Consider the following 21,004-nt stretch of genomic DNA (forward strand, 5'->3'; position numbering starts at 1 on the left):
TGGCTTCGGACCCTCTGTAGCTTCGACTCCAAAATCCTAGTGGTTGGCCTCTAGTCTCCGCAGGCACCTTCTGCCAAAGGCTCCAGGACAAGCAATTGTTTCCAGCTGCAGAGCAGAGCACATTCTTCACCTCTGGTCCTGTCCTGACTGGGCCAAGGGCAACCGCATGAGTGATCTCCTGCTTAATCTGGGCAAAAGCTTGTTGCTGTTCATGGCCCCAGTGGAAATCGTTCTTTTTGTGGGTGACCAGGTAGAGAGGGCTCACAATCTGGCTGTACTCGGGAATGTACATTCTCCAAAAACCTATGGCACCTAGGAAAGCTTGTGTTTCCTTCTTGCTGGTTGGTGGAGACATCACAGTGATCTTGTTAATGACATTGGTGGGAATCTGACACTGTCCATCTTGCCACTTTACTCCCAGGAACTGGATCTCTCGGGCAGGTCCCTTGACTTTGCTCTTCTTGATGGCGAAACTGCCTTTCAGGAGAATCTGGATGATCTTCTCTCCTTTCTCAAACACCTCTGCTGCCATGTTCCCCCACACAATGATGTCATCAATGTACTGCAGATGTTCTTTTCTAGTGCAGTCTGGGATCAGTCCATGGCAGATGGTGGGGCTGTGCTTCCACCCCGGGGGCAGTCGGTTCCAGGTGTACTGCATGCCCCTCCAGGTGAAAGCAAACTGAGGCCTTCATTGGACCATTGATCATACTTTCATAATTTCTAAGTTTGTTGGCAACAGAACCCACTGTCTCTCGGTTGGTATCGTCATTGATCATTGCAATGAAGGTGGTGTATTGAGATGGCTCTAGATTTGCCAGACTCCACAACATTTGCCTTGTGCACCTGACCTTGTCAGGGTCATTATCATGCTGTCCATTTCTCCCAAACTGTACCTCCAATACTGCCACTTCTCTCAGCTGTTGGATCCCTTCCTCAAAGTCTTTCTGCGCATTCTATGGTGCTGCTCCTGCATCCTTTCCCTGTGGACAAACCTCTCTCTGATACTCATTAAAAGCCGCTCCCAGAGGGAAAGGGACCCTGGCTCCCTTACAAAAATCTGATTCATACCTGAGTCCTGGGTCAAGGGTCCCAAATTCCTTGCCTCACCACCATCCAGCTGGACACCTATACCCATAAGGTCCCAGACCTGAAGTAGCCAGGTTGTATAAGCCTCATGTCCCTGTCGTACAATGTCTTTGTGCAGATTACAGAGACTTTTGTATGTCAGGGACTCGGTGATGATTGCAACCTCTGGCTCCCCTGTGGGTTGTGAGGACCCTCCCTTATCTGGGTGCTCTGATTTAATTCTAAATCTCCTTGTTTCTACAGGGGCAACTGCTGCTGGCTGTGGCTGCCTTTGCAGTTCAGCTGGAACTGGGACAGTTGTAACATCTGTGGGTTCCACTGCTGCACTATTATACTCTCCCTCTTTGAGGCAGGGGGACGGCTTCTCACCAGCGGGGGAAATATACTCCTTCAGCATCTGGCACATCTCATGTATCTTCTTCACCAGAACCCCCATCCAATCTGGGTAGTTTATATCTGAGGTGGGCTATGGGGCAGAGTCAGGCTCTTGGGCAGCAGCATCCCTAGTCTCTAGGGTAGGTGTCAGGGTGGTTATCCAGGTTAATCTTCCCTTATCTCTAAGTGCTAAAAAGAACAGGCCTATCAGCAACACCAGCCACTGTATGATATCATTAGCATTTAGAGTGGATCTGATCCCTTCAAAAACTGGTGGGACAGACCCAAAGAGATGGTTAAAGGGTTGGGAGAAAATTTCCCCCAGTGTAATTTCCTTACAGTAGGTGCCATTATTAAAGTAACCTCAAAAACATACAGTTAGTGTGTGATAGCTCTGAATACATGTGCCTGCTTTCCAGAGGAAATTAAAGATCCATGAATTCCTCACTTTATTCACCCGTAAAGCAAACCAGATAACAGCTACAGTAGCTTTGGATATAGGACCCATGTTTAGATAAGGGCCGGCAAATGGGAGAAATACAGCCACGATCATGTGTCCCCCAAACCTGGGTAAGCTGGACCACATGGTGTTGCTTAACAAGGCTTCTATAGCAGCAGACAAAGAATTAGATTACTCAAGAACTGTTATTCCCTTTTTGTTTCTATGCCCTCGAGCCCCACATTGTGCACCAAAATCTGTCTCGGTTTGGAAAGACAGGTGTCTGCTAAGGAAGGCAAGAACCTCCCCTGAAATGGAAAATGTAAACCCCCTCCCTCCAAATTGCTATAAATTTGAAATTAAGGGGGACTCTCAGGCAAAGATATGGGAGCAGGAATAACAGTTCTTTATTAGGGAAGAATATAAAAATAAAATAAACAGTGCAGTAAATCAAAACAACACTGACAGAGTCAGAATATAACCTGACACCCTCTGGGTCAGGGTGTTGGTAGCAGTCCAATTGGAATTGTGGCTGCAGTCCTCCTGGAGTAGCAGGTGGGGTTCTGTTAGAGCAGTGATCCTGTAGAAGAGTGTAGTCTTCCTCTGGGAATCCAGTGGAAAGGCTGTTCTGCTGTCCCAGTATCTCACATTATAGCCAGTTAGGAATGCTTGGCTCCTCCCTCTGGGCAGAGCATCTCACAATGGGATGCTGTAATTCTATCAGTCATGCAGTGACAGTCAATGGTCCATTAACAGATGATATCTCCCTTGGAGGGAGAATGGGTTGTGGAAGAGATAAGGAAAACTGCCTAATTAACATAAGATAACTGCCACACCTCTAAAAGATGGCAAATAGAATACACATCGCTTGGCAGTCTAGGACAAAAAAAAAAGAGGATTTCAACTGCAAGTTTAACAAGTTGAGAATTTTTTACATTGAGGTGTTGTAATCACTTTAAGTCAGCATAAATCAGCACTCAAGTGTCTGCTTAACCACTTGAGCCTCTGACACCTTCCTCCTTGACTTGGCATTTCACTGTTAAGAGGGATCAGAAAACCAATCTGAATGAAAAAAAGTCTGTTACAATATGTTAAGTTTTATCCCAGATTCATTCTCTGATCCCATTTGCTTTGAGGGTCCATATAGTCTTGAGACAGTATGAAAAAGAGCATAGCACAGTGATAAAATTAACCCACCAAAGAAAAGCATAATATTACTGCTTTCAGCAGCACACTAGCTCGCTCTGATCATGAAACTATGGTATTAATGGGTGCTAAAAGAGAAAACAAAATATAAAGCATTTTTAAAGTTTGTAAGTACTTTGAACTTTAAAAGCATCAACATTAAATAATAATTTAGCAACATTAAATATTAATTTAGTATTGACTTTGCATTTTTGAAAACATTCAGTGAGCATGTATCTGAAAATAAGACATGATGAAATAAAGTCATCTTCATTCCACTGCTTTGTTGCATGAAAACAATTTTGATTGTTTTCTTTTGTTTTCCCACATACATCTTGCTCACCTTTGAGTACCCTTTTCCTGTGTTTGAAAGTGCTCTTAAAAACATGTGTTAAGGTACACACAGAACACGTCTGTTAGGTAATGAACATAATATACCTACCTGGCTCAATAGCAGCAGATATGAACGATTGGGCTTCCCTTACTCTCTTCATCACTTCTTCCAGTTCCTTGGCAGCAGCTTGAGGTGTCATTTCAGGAGGCTTCACTATTGCATTATTGGAGTGATTTATTCTAAATTAAGACAAAAATAAAACCTTTAACTTCCAAACTTTTGAAAAGGAAAAACGAAAAAAAATGAAAGCACCTCAACTTCCATGTATGACTAAAAACCACAAAGTTCAGCAAAACTACAATTTTTTCCTCTAACACTCATCTTTTCTAAGTATATGAAATGCCTGGTTTTTATTGCTTTCAAAACTTATTACTTTTAAATAATTTTGGCACAATATTTCTGTGTTAAATTTTTTTCTAGTACAAGTCTATAAATCTATTTCAGATCAAATTTCTACATTAATACCTACTAATTACATACACATCATATATAAAGCTTAATTAGTAGAAAGGACTTTGCAGATTCTCTCACTGTTATGGCTTTCACCAATTCAAGATTGGATGTAGAAATATCTTATTCAATGCCAACCATATTCTTCTTGGAAAAAAAGTTATGTCCAACCTTGAAATTTGAGTTCATAAAGCATTCCAGTTTACTAACAATAGGTCTTTACATTGATAATATATTAATATTATAAATAATATAATAATAATATCAAATATTAATCACAGCAGTTTCCTGCACATGAGTCATAAATGTATAAGGATACTAAGACATCTCTCATTCAATATTCATATAGATAATTAGTTTCTTACTTCAGTGGCCTGTCTCCAAACATAACTCCATTAAAGGCAAGAGCTCGAGGTACAGAATTTTGGTCTGCAAATTCCACAAAAGCAAATCGTGTTGGTTGTGTCTCATCACCTGCCATTCGCACAAATTTGACTTCTCCAACTTGCTTAAAAAATTCAAGCAACTGATCTGCTGTTGTAGTCTAGAAAGAGTCAAAGAGCTCAGCTGAAGTAAAATATATAATGAAAACCACTTATTCAACATATCAGATAATCTAACAGCTACAGATTTTGGAAAGACATCTCATCATCATTACACAGGTGACATGAATTTGGTCATGATACACTTTAAGAGAGAAAGGTATTTTTTTTCTTCCATTAATCTAAAAAATATATTACAATTTAAAATAGTGCAACCATGAGCCCTGAAGTCCTACATCTAGGTTAAAAAAAGCACTTGTACAGGATTTTGTAGTTTTCAGACAACTTATTTGAAATAACTGATGATACACCTATGTCCAAGATACTGATGGTGAATTTTGATCAACTAAAAAAAAAAAATCCAAGCAGTATTACAAGACTTCACTTTTATCTGTTTTTCTACTAGTTCCAAGCTTGTTTTATTTTATTGTGATCAATAGTAGTTTCATACTTTAGCAGTCAAAAAACAAAAAATCAAATACTTATATTTCCATCAGTCAAAATCAAATTGTTTTTCAATCAGTTGCTGAAAAACAAATTTCTGACAGACCCAACTTTCCTTTCAGAGTAACTCAAATATATTTATGCTAATTTTTCAACTTCTACTGGGACAAATAATTTCTTCTTACTGTACTTAAGCAACTGCAGAGTGTTGTGGGGGACAGCTACCATTCTCTCACAAATTCTGAGGCATTGTTCCGCTAATATAATCAAGCTGGACATTTGATCAACACCCACAATCATAAATGTTTCTTGAATTCAGTTAGAGTGTGATTTCTTTGTTTTCCTGCTAGAATGAATTCCAACAGTCTGGTGTAATCTGATTGGCAAAAGAGCATTCAAGAATTTGAAATATCTCTAGTAAACTTCTATTGGCATCAACTAATGAAAACTCTTAAAATGTAAGATTGTAATTCACAAATTAACAATTCTGTATCTTCCATTATTATTTCCAACAAAACCAAAAAAAGCTACCTGTGAATTCAAGTTTCCAACATAGACTGTTCTTCTAATTTCATCAATCTTTGATGGGTCCACATTCCCTATAATTGGTGGCTGTGGTATTTCTCCCAGTGTTGTAATGTTAGGGTCCAATGCTGCTGCTGGTATAGCCCCCAAAGTGCCAAGTGAAACACCAAGCTGGAAAATATAAAAATAGGATATGCTTTGCAACCAAGCACAGGAAGGAGACACTTCACCTTTTATTACTTGCCTTCCTTGTGCATTTCTGTAAAAATAAACCTAATATAGGTAAGACTTTAAACTGTAAGGTGCCAGAATTGAGAATTGAAATTTCTCTTGGGGAATGTTATAAAAAAAAGTCACTTTAAAATGATTACTAAATTGGTCTGCTGAGTTCCTGGTTTGAATTTTTTTCTCCATCCAAAAATCAACTTCCTTTCCAGCAAAGTTTCTAACCACCAGTAGTTTTTTCTGTAACAAAACGACTCTCTTTATTTGAAATAATCCTTTTATTATTAAACAGAGGGTTATTGTACTGGGTGTGGCTGAGCTGGAGTTCATGTTCCTATAGCAGTCCTCAGAGTGTTGTGCTTTGCATTGGTAGCTAGAAAGGTGTTGATAACATACCAGTGTTTTGGCTACTGCTGAGCAGCACTGGCACAGCATCAACACTGTCTCTCAACATTCCCCCCATTAAGGGGCTGGGAGTGGGCAAGATCTTGTGAGAGGACACAACCAGGCTAGCTGACCCAAATTAACCAAAGGGATATTCCATACCATATGATGTCAGGTCAGATATAAAGCTAAGAAAAGGAGGAGGAAGGGGATGCATTCATTATTTACAGTGTTTGCCTTCCAGAGCAACCACTACACATGCTGGAGCCCTGCTTTCTGGGAAGCAGCTGAACATCGCTCACTGATGGGAAGTACAGAATAAACTTTTTTTTCTCTTTGTTTATGCACATGCAAACTTTCACTTCTGCTTTAGTAAACTGCCTTATCTCAACCTACAAGTTCTTATTTTTTCTCCCCTGTCCAGGTGGGAAGGGGAGTGGTAGAGCAAATCAGTGGGCACCTGGTGCCCGGCCAAGGTCAACCCATTAAAGTTATACAGCTTGACTTCCTCTTTGATATTCTAAAATTCACAGATAATTTTTAAATATGTATATTAAAAACAAAGTGAATTTACCTTAGATGGTGTCATGGTTTTGCAAAACCACTACAGATGGTTAGTTTAGAAACAAATGTCTCTAAACACCATTATTACACCAGTCCTGTTTAACATATCAATCATCATCAATGCTCTGGATGAGGGGATCAAGTGCATCCTTAGCAAATTTGACAACACCAAGCTGGGTGGGAGTGTTGATCTGCTGGAGGGTAGGAATGTACTACAGAGGGATATGGATAGGCCAGATTGATGGCCCAAGGCCAACTGTATGAGATTCATCAAGGTGAAGTGCTGAGTACTGCACTTGGGTCACAACAACCCCATGAAACACTACTACCTTGAGGAAGGGTGGCTGGAAAGCTGCCTGGCAAAAAAGGATCTGGGGATGTTGGTCAGCAGCTGGCTGAACATGAGCCAGCCCATGCCCAGGTGGCCAAGAAAGCCACTGGCATCCTGGCTTGTATCAGCAATAGTGTGACCAGCAGGACTAGGAAGTGATTCTTCCCCTGTACTCGGCACTGGTGAGGCCACACCTCTAATACTACGTTCAGGTTCGGGACCCTCATGACAAGATGCTGGAGTACATCCAAAGAAGAGCAACAGACCTGGTGAAGGGGCTGGAGCACAAGTCTTTATGAGGAGCCGCTGAGGGAACTGGGTTTATTTAGCCTGGAGAAAGGAGACTCAGGGGAGCCCTTATCACTCTCTACAACTACTTGAAGGGAGGTTGTAGTGAAGTGGGTGTCAGTCACTTCTCTCAAGTAACAAGTGATAGGATGAGAGGAAATAGCCTCAAGTTGTACCAGGGGACGTTTAGATTGGATATTACAAAACATTTCTTCACCAAATGCTTGTCAAGCAATGGAACAGGCTGCCCAGGGAAGCAGTTGAGCCACCATCTGTGGAGCTATTTAAAAGATGTGTAAACACGGCACTTGGGAAGATGGTTTAGTGGTGGACTTGGCAGTGTTAAGATTACAGTTGAACTTGATGATCTTAGAGGTCTTTTCTAACCTAAATTATTCCATGATTATTTAGGGATCATTGCCAACAATTATGCAGTGGAAACTTGAGTAAGCACAGTTTTTAATGAAATACCTAAACTATTACTTCACATATTTTAAGACAAAAAAGCACCAGCATTCTTGTGAACTAAAAATTCTTTTCAATGTCTCTCATACAATGACAGTTATGAACCATAAACAGAAGTAGCCTAAACCTCTAACTGGTGACATTGGATACACTGTTTCATTATGTAAGTTGCACACTTGAAAACAGCTCTTGGACCACAACCTTTAAAATGGATAGTGACCTCTGTTGGAGGGAGGGAGGGAAGGGAGGAAGGGAGGGAGGGAGGGAGGGAGGGAGGGAGGAAGGGAGGGAGGGAGGGAGGAAGGGAGGGAGGGAGGAAGGAAGGGAGGAAGGGAGGGAGGGAGGAAGGGAGGGAGGGAGGGAGGGAGGGAGGGAGGAAGGGAGGAAGGGAGGAAGGGAGGAAGGGAGGAAGGGAGGAAGGGAGGAAGGAAGGAAGGAAGGAAGGAAGGAAGGAAGGAAGGAAGGAAGGAAGGAAGGAAGGAAGGAAGGAAGGAAGGAAGGAAGGAAGGAAGGAAGGAAGGAAGGAAGGAAGGAAGGAAGGAAGGAAGGAAGGAAGGAAGGAAGGAAGGAAGGAATTTCTTTTAGGATGCTGATCAGTATCAGCTAAGAATATGAGAGTGGGAATAATGTTTCTGGTCATGGAGATAGATGAGGAATCATTTAAGTACAATGTCTTGATTTAGGACAATCCAAAAGGTGGACACTTCAAAATGAGTTACCTCCTCTTAAGTATTTTAGCCAATCCCTTTCCACCAATAAGAAAAGAATATGTGTAGATACAAGTGAAAAAATAACATTTACTAAAAAACCCCAAAATAGCAACAGGCAGAAAATAACAGTAATAGTCACTAGTTACAAACTTACTGAAATCTCACAGACTGCCGAAAGAACAAAGAGAAACTCAAAATGGAGGAATAACACCACCCCCACTCCCCTCCCAAGATGATGCCCTCTGTAAATGACCGCATGTGGAGAGACAAAGATGGCAGTAGCTCATCCCCTCTATGTCTCCACCAGTAGTGGCAGCTCCATTGGCAAAAAGCAGATGGCACACTCCAGTGGCTGGAGTTCGGTCAATGTCTAGAACTTGTGGAGGGACTTTGCTGCCTTCTTGGCAGAAGATGGTAAGCAGTCGGCTGAGTTAACTCAGACTCCGTGCCTTCCCATTTTGACCGGGCGCTGCTGGTGGGCTGGGGCGACCATATGGAGCAGGACTGTTATGTTCTTTTCAGTGTGATGCTGCAGCTGTAGTCAGGCACTTGCAGAATTTACCTTGAGGCAGTCCAGGACTGCAAAACACAGCCTTTCGAAAAAAAACCACCCAAAGCACCCCCCTCAAAGAAAAAAGACCAAAAGAAACCCAAAGGGGAGCCTCCACCCATGCTGTCTCAGCTCTATGGCAAAAGCCAAGAGGCAAGAGAGGCAAGAGACAAGTGAGAGCTCTGCCTGAGTGCTCTGACTTCTAAAAATCCTGGGGCACCCCCTAGCTCCTGCCCTACCAATCAATTTTTCAGCTGCCAGGTCTTAAAGAGACAGTAACAATTTTGGACACAGATAGCTGTGTAATACAATAACATTTTGGGTTACCCAGGACATTATCCAACCCTTATTCCATATCATCTACTCCTGCCCAAATGAATACCTTTCACCTGTACATATATATACATATAAATATTTACAAATACAATTATTATTTCAGTAGCCACTGACTATCCTCCAGGATATGGATTGAATTCATTTGGTCCATGACTGATATAACCGGAGCAGTCCATTCTCATTGTCCATGGTAGTTACAACATGCAGTGACAGTGACATTCAGCAACCAGTATTACATATGCAATTCAACATTACAGGCTGTTCTCACCCAAAGTCAAAACCCCCTGAAGTATACAATGTGTTTCCCCATCCCTCTGCATTGCCCACCAAGTGTAACCAGGTCATTGAGCAAAAATAATCCCATGGATGGGTTTGCTTTTCCTCAAGGCAGGATTAATCCAAACTGTCTTTCCTTGCATACCTCTCATATGCACCACAAGGACTTTATCTCCATCTGCTGTATGCAGGGATCCTGATTGTGCAGAGCCGTCTCAGTAAGTGGAACATCTGGTGTTGACTAGCCATGTAGCCTTTGCTAAGTGCAGATCCCACTGCTTGAGGGTCCAACAACCCAGTGCCTTCAATGTTGTTTTTATCAGTCCATTATACCAGTTGACATTCCCAGTGGCTGGTGCATGACAGGGTATATAATACACCCACTCAATATTGTGTTGTCTAGCCCAAATGTTTATAAGGCTATTTGTGAAATGAGTCACATTGTCTTCCTCAATTCTTTCAGGGGTGCCATGTCACCACAGGACTTGCTTTTCAAAGCCCAAAAAAATGTTCTGGGCAGTGGCATGAGACATGGGGTTGTCTCCAGCCATCCAGTGGTTGCTTCTACCACTGTAAGCATGTAACTCTTGCCTTGGCATCTCAGAATCTCTGCTGGTCAGAGTGACTCTGAGATATGTACAAGCTTCTTTTTCCCAGCCTGGCCGTCGAAGAAGGAGTCAGGATTTTTCTGTTCTCGTTCTCAAGGTTGTTTATTATTTCTTATCTATAACATTCTTTCTCCGACCCGCCTCAGGTCTGTCTGGCAGGTCGGGTTGAAGCACACTGTCCGCCTCAGAGGCGGTATTGTCTTTTTATACTAAAAACAACGTGTACATTATTTACAATAACTTCCCAATACCTATCATCTATGTTAGACAGTGAGCTTCTACTCTAAGCCAATCTAAAAGTGCCAGCATCACCCAGAACATGGAGGACAAGAAGAAGAAGAAGGAGAAAGACTGGACACACCCAGATTCCTCCATCTTGCCTCCTGAACCTCCATTCTAAAAAACCCAAAAATCTATTTTTCACCCTGTGACCAACTAACTATTATTCGACTTAAACTCTCTTGACCTGTAATTCTTCATATAAAGGTTGGTAATTGTTTTTTCCAAGGGCTAAATCAAAGGCACGGGGGTCTTGGGCTCTGTGCCAAGGTCTCTGAGCCTGCCGGGCAGGGGCTCAAGCCCTCCAGGGCAGCCAGAGGAATTTCTTGGGTTCTGACATTGGCGGGTTTGCAGCAGTGTGATGTAATTGATCTGCCAGGCCTACCCATACTTATATTTAGACCACCGCCCCAAATACCACAGGAGCTTTACCAGCTTGGCCTGCTTGATCACAGCACATGTTTCACAGTCATGGATAACCTGGGATATAGTATCTGTGTTTAAGTCTACCCCTCAGTCACAAGCCCACCTGTACATTGCATCTCTTCTCTGATGACATTAGGCATCATGGACCCACTGAGCTAGAAATAACTCACCCTTATGTTGCCGGTCCAGATCTACCCGTGACACCTTGATTTTGGCAGCCTGATCCACCTGTTCATTGTTGCAGTGCTCCTCATGAGCCTGACTCTTAGGTACATGTGCATCCGCATGACAGACTTTCATGGTCACCTGGGTAGCAACGTCTTGCCACACTTTGGCAGACAAAGGGGTTTCCCTCTGTGCTGTCAGTTGGCCTTTTTCCATCTTTCCAGCCACCCCCATAAAGTATTTGCTACCATCCACGAGTCAATGCAGAGGTAGAGTGTTGGACGCTTCTCTCATTCAGCAATGTCCAAAGCCAACTGGACAGCTTTCAGCTCTGCAATATGACTCCATCCACCTCGGTAGCTTCCGCAACTCACTGTGTAGGGCTCCATACAGCTGCTTTCCATTTCCTACTGGTCCCTATGGCAAGATATGGCAAGATCCATCAGTGAAAAGAGAGTATCACCTCTCACTCTCCAGTAGCTGGTTATATGGTGGAGCCTCCTCTGCACATGTCACCTGCTTTTCTTCCTCTTCAGATGATAATCCAAAATTCTCACATGTAGGACAGTTCATGATGACTTCCAAGATCCCAAAGCGATTCAGATTTCCTATACGAGCTTGCTGTGGGATGAGAGCAATCCACTTACTCCACGTCATATAAGTGGCATGATGTTTTGCAGGGATTTTCCCTTTAAACATCCTAGCCCTGGTAGCTGGGGTGCCAGAAGAAGCTGTGCTTTGGTGCCAGTCACTTCTGAGGCAGCTTGAACTCCTTCATAGGCTACAAGAAGCTCTTTTTCAATTGGGGTGTAGCTGGGCTCAGATCCTTTGAATCCCCGACTCCAGAACCTGACAGATCATCCTCAAGTCTCTCCAGGTACATTCTGCCAGAGTCTTCAGGAAGGACCATTCTCCCTGACTGCGGTGTAGAGCTCATTTTTCACATCCTGTCCTGTCCTGATTGGCCCAAAGACCACTGCATGAGGAATCTCCTATTCAATTTGTTCAAAGATTTACTGTTGTTCAGGGTCCCACTTGAAATAATTTTTCATGTCACAAGGTAGAGAGAGCTTAAAATCTTGTTGAACTCTGGGACATGCATCCTCCAAAAACCCATGATGCCTAGGGAAAGCCTGTGTTTGCTTCTTGCTGGTCAGTGGAGACATCACAGCTATCTTATTGATCACCTCTGTTGGAATCTGTCTGCACCTGTCTTCCCATTTTACCCCCAGGAACCTAATTTCCTGGGCAGGTCCCTTGACCTTACTGTGCTTTATGGCAAAACTGGACTTCAGGAAGATTTGAATTATTTTCTCCCCTTTCTCAAAAAATTCCTCTGCTGCGTTGCCCCAATGCTCAGGAGTCTTACCACAGAAGGGTCCTCTGAGAGACCAGACAAGGTGTTCAATTGTCTAATGTCTTCTGTCTCTACAGCAATCCCAAAAGCTCACCTGAAGGACAGCTGAACGGCTTTGAGTCCAGCAAGTTGGCTCAATCCACCTTCTCCTTCAGTAACTTCTGCAACCTGTCGTGTGGGGCTCCATACGGCTGCTTTCCACCTTTGTTTCATCCCTACAACGTGACAGGAACTGTCAGTGAAAAGAGCGCAGCATGTTTCTTCTGCTGGCAGTTGGTTGTATGGCGGAGCTTCCTCAACATGTGTCACTTGTTTTTTCTCCTCTTTGTCAGAGAGACCAAAGTTTTCACTTTTCGGCCAATTTGTAATTATTTTCAAGATTCCAGGGCGCTTTAGTTTTCCAATATGGGTGCACTGTGTGATGAGAGCAATCCACTTGCTCCATGTGGCATTGGTGGAGTGGTGGGTAGAGGGAACCTTTGCTTTGAACATCCACCCCAGCACCAGTAGTCGGGGTGCCAGGAGGAGTTGTGTTTCTGTGCCAATCACCTCTGAGGCAGCTTGGACTCTTTCATAGGCGGCCAAAATTTCCTTCTCTGTTGGAACGTAGTTGGCTTTGGCCCCTCTGTAACTTCGGCTCCAGAATCCCAGTGGTCAACTCCAAGTCTCACTAGGCACCTTCTGCCAAAGGCTCCAGGACAAACCATGGCTCCTGGCTGTGGAGTAGAGCACGTTCTTCACTTCTGGTCCTGCTCTGACCGGGCCAAGGGCTACCGCATGAGCAATTTCTTACTTGATCTGGGCGAAGGCTTGTTGCCGTTCAGGGCCCCAGTGGATATTGTTCTTTTTGCAGGTAGAGAGGGCTCACAGTCTGGCTGTACTCAGGAATGTACATTTTCCAAAAGCCTATGGCACCTAGGAAAGCTTGTGTTTCCTTCATGTTGGGCAGTGGAGACATTGCTGTGATCTAATTGATGACATTGGTGGGAATCTGATACCATCCATCTTGCCACTTTACTCCCAGGAACTGGATCTCTCGGGCAGGTCCCTTGACTTTGCTCTTCTTGATGGCGAAACTGGCTTTCAGGAGAATCTGGATGATCTTCTCTCCTTTCTCAAACACCTCTGCTGCCATGTTCCCCCACACAATGATGTCATCAATGTACTGCAGATGTTCTGGAGCCTCACCCTTTTCTAGTGCAGTCTGGGATCAGTCCATGGCAGATGGTGGGGCTGTGCTTCCACCCCGGGGGCAGTCGGTTCCAGGTGTACTGCATGCCCCTCCAGGTGAAAGCAAACTGAGGCCTGCACTCTGCTGCCAGAGGAATGGAGAAAAACACACTGGCAATGTCAATAGTGGCATACCACTTCACTGCCTTGGACTCAAGCTCGTACTGGATCTCCAACATGTCCGGCACAGCAGCGCTCAATGGTGGAGTCACTTCATTCAAGGCACGATAGTCCACAGTAAATCTCCATTCTCCAAATTTGTGTACAGGACAAATGGGACTGTTGAAGGGTGAGTAGGCCTTGCTGACTACCCCTTGGCTCTCCAGCTCACGGATCATCTTGTGGATGGGAATCACAGCATCTTGAGTTGTCCGGTACTGCTGGCAGTGCACTGTCGAGGTGGCAATTGGTACTCGTCGCTCTTCCCCCTTCAGAAGACCTACTGCAGATGGGTTCTCTGATAGTCCAGGCAAGGTGTTCAATGGCTTAACGCCCTCTGTCTCCACAGCAGCTATCCCAAATGCCCACCTGAGTCCCTCTGGGTCTTTGAAATACCCACTTTGGAGGAAGTCTATGCCCAAAATGCACGGGGCCTCTGGGCCAGTCACAATGGAATGTCTCTTCCACTCATTTTCAGTCAGGCTCACCTCAGCTTCCACCAGGGTCAAAGTATCCTATTGCAAAAACATCCTATTGCAGCATTTTAATATTATGAAGAACTCCTTCAATTAAACTATGATCTTTTAGTAATTTATTAGGAGGTAGATAGCATTGCTACTGCATCAAATTAATGGGTATAGTGAAGGAACAACAACTAAAATGAACACAACCAAATCCATTATTTAGCCACTATTTTGTAATCCGAGAACCTGAAAGAAACACCCAGGAAAGGTAGTGCATGGACATCTTGTGATCTACCCTCTCGGCACCACAGCTAAATCCTCACCGATTTAGCATATGAGAAGACAACATCCACAGATCAGATAGTTCTTGTTCTCTGAACACAGAGAGGCTACTGAGTATAAAGGAAAACCAGAAATCAGAGACTGAATTTTACTTACTGTAGTTAAAGGGGTTGGTGTAGGTATAGGAAGCAACCCTGCACCGGGCATCAGACTTGTCATAGTAGGAGCAGGTGCCAATAGAGAAAGGGCTTTGGCTTCATCTGGGATTTTACCTGAAGAAGCAAAGAAAGGCGTTACACAGAGTTGGAACACTACACAGATGTTACTCTTTCTATGATTTTACAATTACCCTTGTATTTAAAAAAGTAATAAATAAGAATGAATCTATTTACCAGATCCTTACAAAGAAAGAGATATGGACTTAAGTATTTCCTTTTACCCTGCGTCTACTAGGAAAAACAAAAGTGAGCAGAACTTCAAAGACTAGCAATGTCATTAATGGATTATTATTTTAAAAACTGAATAATGTACACAATTATTTAACACTTGGAGCTATGGGTCACCTGTACTGGAAACTTAATGTTCATGAACCAAACGATATCAAGCATGGACGCTTTCCCGGGGCGGTGTTTTCACGGTGATCGAAAGCTGTTTTACACATGACAACCGTTCGTGTTGGCTGCATCACTAATAGCACACAGAACATCAGATACAGAAAAGAAGAACATTTTTTTTAAGTTTAATCCCCAGAAATGGCAAATAACCAAATCAGTTAAAAAAAGAATGAAACAAAGTATGTGTTAACTGAAATTCATGAGCTTTTTCACCCTCTGGAGTTACCTACTTTTGATGTAAAAATAAATAAAAATAAAAAAAGCCCTACTGTGACTCCACACAAGACATACTACAAATGAAGTTGGGAGTGGAGGGAGGGCTGAAAAATTCATATTTGCACTGTCTTACATTCTAGGTCACCTCAGTTTATCTAAATTTTTGATAAATTAGCTATAAATTTACTGAAATTAAAGAGAATCATAACTTATCAGCTAAGCAAGCTATATTTCCCTATATTTCCTACTATTTCAACCATATTATATTTTCCCTGTCACGCAAAAAGTTTAAGCAATATCTAATCTGAACTAAACACAGGTTTCATTGAAAGTTAGTTACAATTAGACTGCTAAATAAATAATAAAAATCTTCAAAAATCAAAAGATGCAATAGTTAATTACAAATGCAATTAAACGTATGTTTTAAATTTGAAATGCAAAGGCATTTAAACTGGTACAAATATTAAACACTGAACTGAAAAAATAAAGAAAAGAAGTGCTAATTACATTAGTTATCTATGATTTATTCAAAATTACTGGAGTAACTGTATATATGCTACCCATCTGGGCCCTTTGATATTACCCCATGCACTTTAATAATGTAAATGCTTTTATTTAAAAATTGTTTTAAAAGTCAAGGTATATACAAATACTGTGCCAGTGACTTTTACTGCTTTGGTTCACACTTTATGTGTTTTAACTATAAAACCCTTAACTTCATAATCTTAAAATTATTATAAATATTGTTCTCAAAACCCAAATTATTATATTATTTTCAAAACACTGTGCAATTTTAGCTATATTTGTGAAAATAAACCCCACAGGAATCATACTACTTAAAAAAAATAAAAAGACAAAAGTTGCAAACCTGTTCTACAGATCTGCAGCAAGGACTTGGTTAGAGTTGGAGATACAAAGGACAAAACAAATATAAATGAAAATTAATTTATATATAGCATGAGTGGATTAGAAAAGATAAAATAACAGTACTCTTCTTTTTTCTCACACCTTCTATTTAGAGCTATTTAAATTTTGAGGCATCTTGCTCCTTAACATGTAACAAACCACTTTATTTTGCTATCTAAAGGAGAAAAATAGGAAAATTATTAACAAATAAGAATTAACTGTGCTATTATGTCTTCAGGGCTTTTATAAAAACATGCATAAATCTGAGTCATCATCACAATGCTGAGCACTCTTAACAGGTCTCATTTTGAACTCAGGCATGCAATGAGAGGTGTACTTGATTTGCCAGACTGCTCATGAGAATCAGGTACCTTGCCTCACATCCTGCCTACTATGTAGCTAACTAACAGGCTTCCAAATATACAGTTCCAACAACTGTGTGTGCAAATTAGGCATACAATTATATACCAGTTCTTCTGAAAAACAAAATACTTAAGCATTTTCAAATGATTGCTGAGCCAGCATCGTGCAATTAACTGGATACTCATAGAGGTTTCTACAGGATCAACAGACATGGCTCAAGTAAATTTAATGGCTCCTAAAGTGGTACATCTGCATTGTAATTTAGATCCTTGGTCAATAATATACATAAGCATATGCCTAATTTAAGTATGCACTTACATACAGCCAATTCAATACACACTTAACCAGATAAACTTAAGAGATGCTTAAGACATTTAGCCCTTTTAGATAGGAAATGAGTTATGCATATGCATATAACTAAACTGACAGGGAGTCAAGTTCAGAAATGTACAATTCTAAACTTTAAGCATATGGTTCACTTTATTGAAATAATTGCAATTATTCATTATTCATTTGCTCAAACATTGCTTAAGGAATCAATTTAACAATTTCAGTTAAATAAACTATTATAGTTTTAAAAAATGAATTACATACATTATATAAACTGTAAAGTTAGCAGCATTTTTTCCAGAATACTTTGGTCCCTCAACAACATAATGTTTAATGTTAAATACAAAATCTAGTTGATGAGGTCCATGCCACAAAGATATGTTTATTTATTTTATTCAAGAATGAAGAAAGGTCTACCTCTACAGACAGAACCCTGAAAATTTGTTTGTATTTTCAGATACTGTCTTTTTGAAAAGATACCCCTTTCTAGGTTTTAAGTTTTTAAGATCAGGTTAAACTTTTAAACAATTCTATAGAAAATAAACTGTTGAGGGCATAAAAAAAACCCCAAAACCCTGAAATATCTTGGAAATTTATTTCCCTGGTTTTTAGACAGTTTTGAAAAACAAATTAATATGTAAGGCCAAATAACCTCAGAAGTTACAGCCTCCATTAATTTATTTTAAAAAGGGATACAAGCCCACAAATATACAACAAAATATGTCAGTAATGACATAACAAATTAGGACACTTTCATTTAAGAATAACTGTTTTGGTTTTTAAACTCATGGTATTTAAAAGCTGAATGGAAATGAGGCAAATATCTTTATTTTCTAATAAGGGAAACAAGCAAAATAAATTTGCCACATCTATACCGCATCCTTAGAAATATTTATTTGAATGCATGAGTGTTTAGTAAATTAGATTCTATGATTATTTATTTATCACTTTGCAAAGGAATCTGAAGGCAAATGTAGAATTAGCTCTGTATTACCTAGAGATACCTTATGCTTCTTCAGAAATGTAGTTTTCCTAAGTGCTTAAAAGCCCTAGTCAATCTAGTCTGTACCAAAATCCATTTTGTTAAATGCTAAACAGAATTACCTGTGTTAAGCAGGTACTAATCACAGTATTTTTATTACTGTCCATGTGCTCAGAAATTAATTTCTTACTCTTTATACTGAAACTACATGGTTAATCCTCCCATCACCCCAAAACAGCTTTAAAAATAACTAAAGTACATTTCTTTTTTAAATACTTTCTTTTTACATTTACTTGAAAGAATTTTAAAGGAATTGGTTTTTTTTTTACTATTTTAAATCAATGGAAAATGCACACTTACAAATAATTTCTGTGTGATTCAGTTCATTATTCTCATTGGATTTAGCAGCAGAGATTAAAGAGATTACAACTACTTGTAATTACCTCAACTGGCACAGCTAAATCCAACAGAGATCACTAAGCTCTTCCCAGCTACAGTTCTCAGCTTGGTGCATTATGAGAATCAAGCCAATTGGTCCCAATGCAGCTGGCTGGGAAGAGTAATGCTTGAGGACTAGACACATTACCTGGTCCAGCACTTCTGTTTTAGGGCTTCTGTTTCACAACAACAAACATCATTTAGGGATAAGAACTTGCTCAATCACTCCAGCATGAACTGCCAGGGCTTCTGAGATTGTGAGATGATAATTTGGTTTTAACCTCTTCTTGAAATAATGACCACTGGAGCATGCAAAAGTGCAATACACACATACACGCACACAAAACTTTTCAATCTTCCCATGAATAAGAGTGTTGAAAGACAACGTGCCTCACAACACATTAAAAAAAAAATCTCAGGCTGCATTTGTACTTATGAGGGGTAAACAGTTTTTTCTAAAAATTACAAAAACAAAATGAAATCTTACTGCCACTGACCTCACTGGAACAAGGTTTCATCAGAAGCAAACAGATATTTCATGACATTCAATACTCATGAAAGCTCAATATCAGAAATAATTATTTTTAACTCTTCTTATTAGATATAAATAGAAACCCTTCTTTTAAACAGATCATGCAGCCTAAAAGTACTCTGCTGAGAAAAGGAAAAATAGCAGAGAAAAAGAATGATTTTACTTTGTATAGTTAATTTCTCCAGAAAGTTTTAACTTTTCTTTCAAGATAAGCTCACAAAGCATAACATATGAAAGAATGCATCTTAAAACTGATATAGTTTTCACTATTCCAGTCTGACACAATGTGTTCATCTGTTGAATTTAGATGCTTAAATGTATTCCAAACAAAACTTATCCATAGCTCACAGCATAAAACTTAAACATATCCTAAATTCTCTGTATACCATCCACAAGTAGCTTCAGGTCAACTTCAAAATGAAACACTATGAACCCTTTACAAAGCATAATTTTTTTCAGAGCTGAATTACCAGTTCACAAGTACAAGGGTAAGGGATTTAACAGAACAAAACAAAAAGGAAAAAAAATTAAAAAGTGAAAATAAAAGAAACAAAGGAAGGAAAGCAAAATAAAATGAAAACAGAGACAGGGCGTCCATCTTCAGCAGGCCAGACTTCAATCTCATTTCCCCCATGAAGATTTCACTTGGCGGCAGGTTTAGTGGCATGGCAAACAATGCCTAACTCAGGCAAGTGTAACAGGTCTGCCTTGGCCAGTCTAGTCATCTAATAATGCACAAATATCACACAGAGAAAACATACAAAACCAAATTAATAGTCAAAATCCATCTACTAGACAATGTGGACATAAAATTTAGAATTATTAGGGTGGTATCTTTGTTTATCTTTCAACTTTTGTGTTCTCAAACTGTAATGTTTAAAGAAAAACCTAATGATACACACAAAAGAAAGTTATATTTTGACAACTTGATAATGTTAATTAATTTACAATTATATTTTTGTTAAATTGCTTATTAAATGTCACAAAATGAACACTGTTTTCATTGTGTAGTGGTTCCTTCCTCATACTCTTAATTTACCACTGTCTAAATACACTACAAATTTCAGATTTTATTCTGTTTTCTAAAACCAAGTTTTCAGAGTTTCATATTACCCCTTCTATATGTTTAATTCAGCACATGAAACATTTTATTGCTGGCACTGTTGGCTACTGATATAATTTAACCTTTTAGTAGAATATAGCCATTGTTATTTTTAAAGCCCATTGTACACTCCACTGATTCCATTAACAATTATACATAGTGAATAAAAAATGTTGCACTATGGTCTCAGAAAGTTAAACCTATATGAATTCACATCTTTGCAAATTAAAATTAGTTATTCTGTTAGAAAGTTACATAAAAACAGCATTCTGACTTGAAAATAGAAATTGACCTCACAACCCAATCACATGTTCACCTAATTATATATAAATCTCTGTGGGGTCCAGAATGGTCTGGAACAGTGACAGTTTTTCTGTAACACATTTTCTGAGAAATACCTTATAAGTCAGCTACAAACAGGGTTGGAATGAGATTTCTCAGAACTTTGATTTTATTCTCCTTCCCCTCATTGTCTGCCATAAAGAGACACAGGAAAATGTAGCTCTACCTGCCTGTTGTCATATCACATCATGCAGTGATCTCAAGAAAAATACCAGGAAGTGTTGTTCATTCATTAGGTAGCAATCTTTCCTCTCTGGCAGTACTGAACCAGTGTTAAGATTCTGAAGAATTTGCAGTCAATTAATTAAGGGCAATTTTTCAATAAGGATGCTGTTCTGATACATTTTGCCTACCCAAAGCCTTTACAAAGCTTCAAGTGGATACAGCAATATCCTCTTTGTGGTTTAAGAACAAGTTCCAAAAATAAAACCCAAAAGTCCCCCAAACAAACCATAAAAGCAACTAAAAATCTAGGCTTCACAAAGACTTGTCAATATGTCCATGTTAACAAGGCTACAAGAATAGACAGTGTACTGTAGGTCATCTAAGAGTCTATGAAATTTTTAAGACTTGTCAGAGTTTGCTAGGAAAACCCCAGACCACCACTGCAGCAGCACTAATCTCATACTATCTAGAT

At 40.2% G+C, this 21,004-nt stretch overlaps 1 protein-coding gene across 6 annotated transcripts in view; it reads right to left on the reverse strand.

Moving 5' to 3' along the window:
• LOC118701523 (splicing regulatory glutamine/lysine-rich protein 1-like) overlaps positions 1-21,004 on the reverse strand; it is a 75,097-nt gene that overhangs the window by 41,981 nt on the left and 12,112 nt on the right. For 4 of the 6 annotated variants that reach the window (XM_036406175.2, XM_054517776.1, XM_036406173.2 and 1 more), the window contains exons 3-6: positions 14,699-14,814; positions 5,450-5,614; positions 4,298-4,476; positions 3,531-3,661 (exon numbers count right to left, since the gene is read on the reverse strand). In XM_036406175.2, the coding sequence (XP_036262068.2) occupies positions 3,531-3,661; positions 4,298-4,476; positions 5,450-5,614; positions 14,699-14,814 (591 nt within the window). Of the gene's footprint in view, positions 1-3,530; positions 3,662-4,297; positions 4,477-5,449; positions 5,615-14,698; positions 14,815-15,105; positions 15,230-16,240; positions 19,692-21,004 lie in introns of those variants that run through there. The other 2 variants (XM_054517778.1, XM_054517777.1) reach the window with 2 other exon arrangements.

The sequence above is a fragment of the Molothrus ater genome, chromosome W (assembly GCF_012460135.2).
Source record: "Molothrus ater isolate BHLD 08-10-18 breed brown headed cowbird chromosome W, BPBGC_Mater_1.1, whole genome shotgun sequence".
Lineage (NCBI taxonomy): Eukaryota > Metazoa > Chordata > Aves > Passeriformes > Icteridae > Molothrus > Molothrus ater.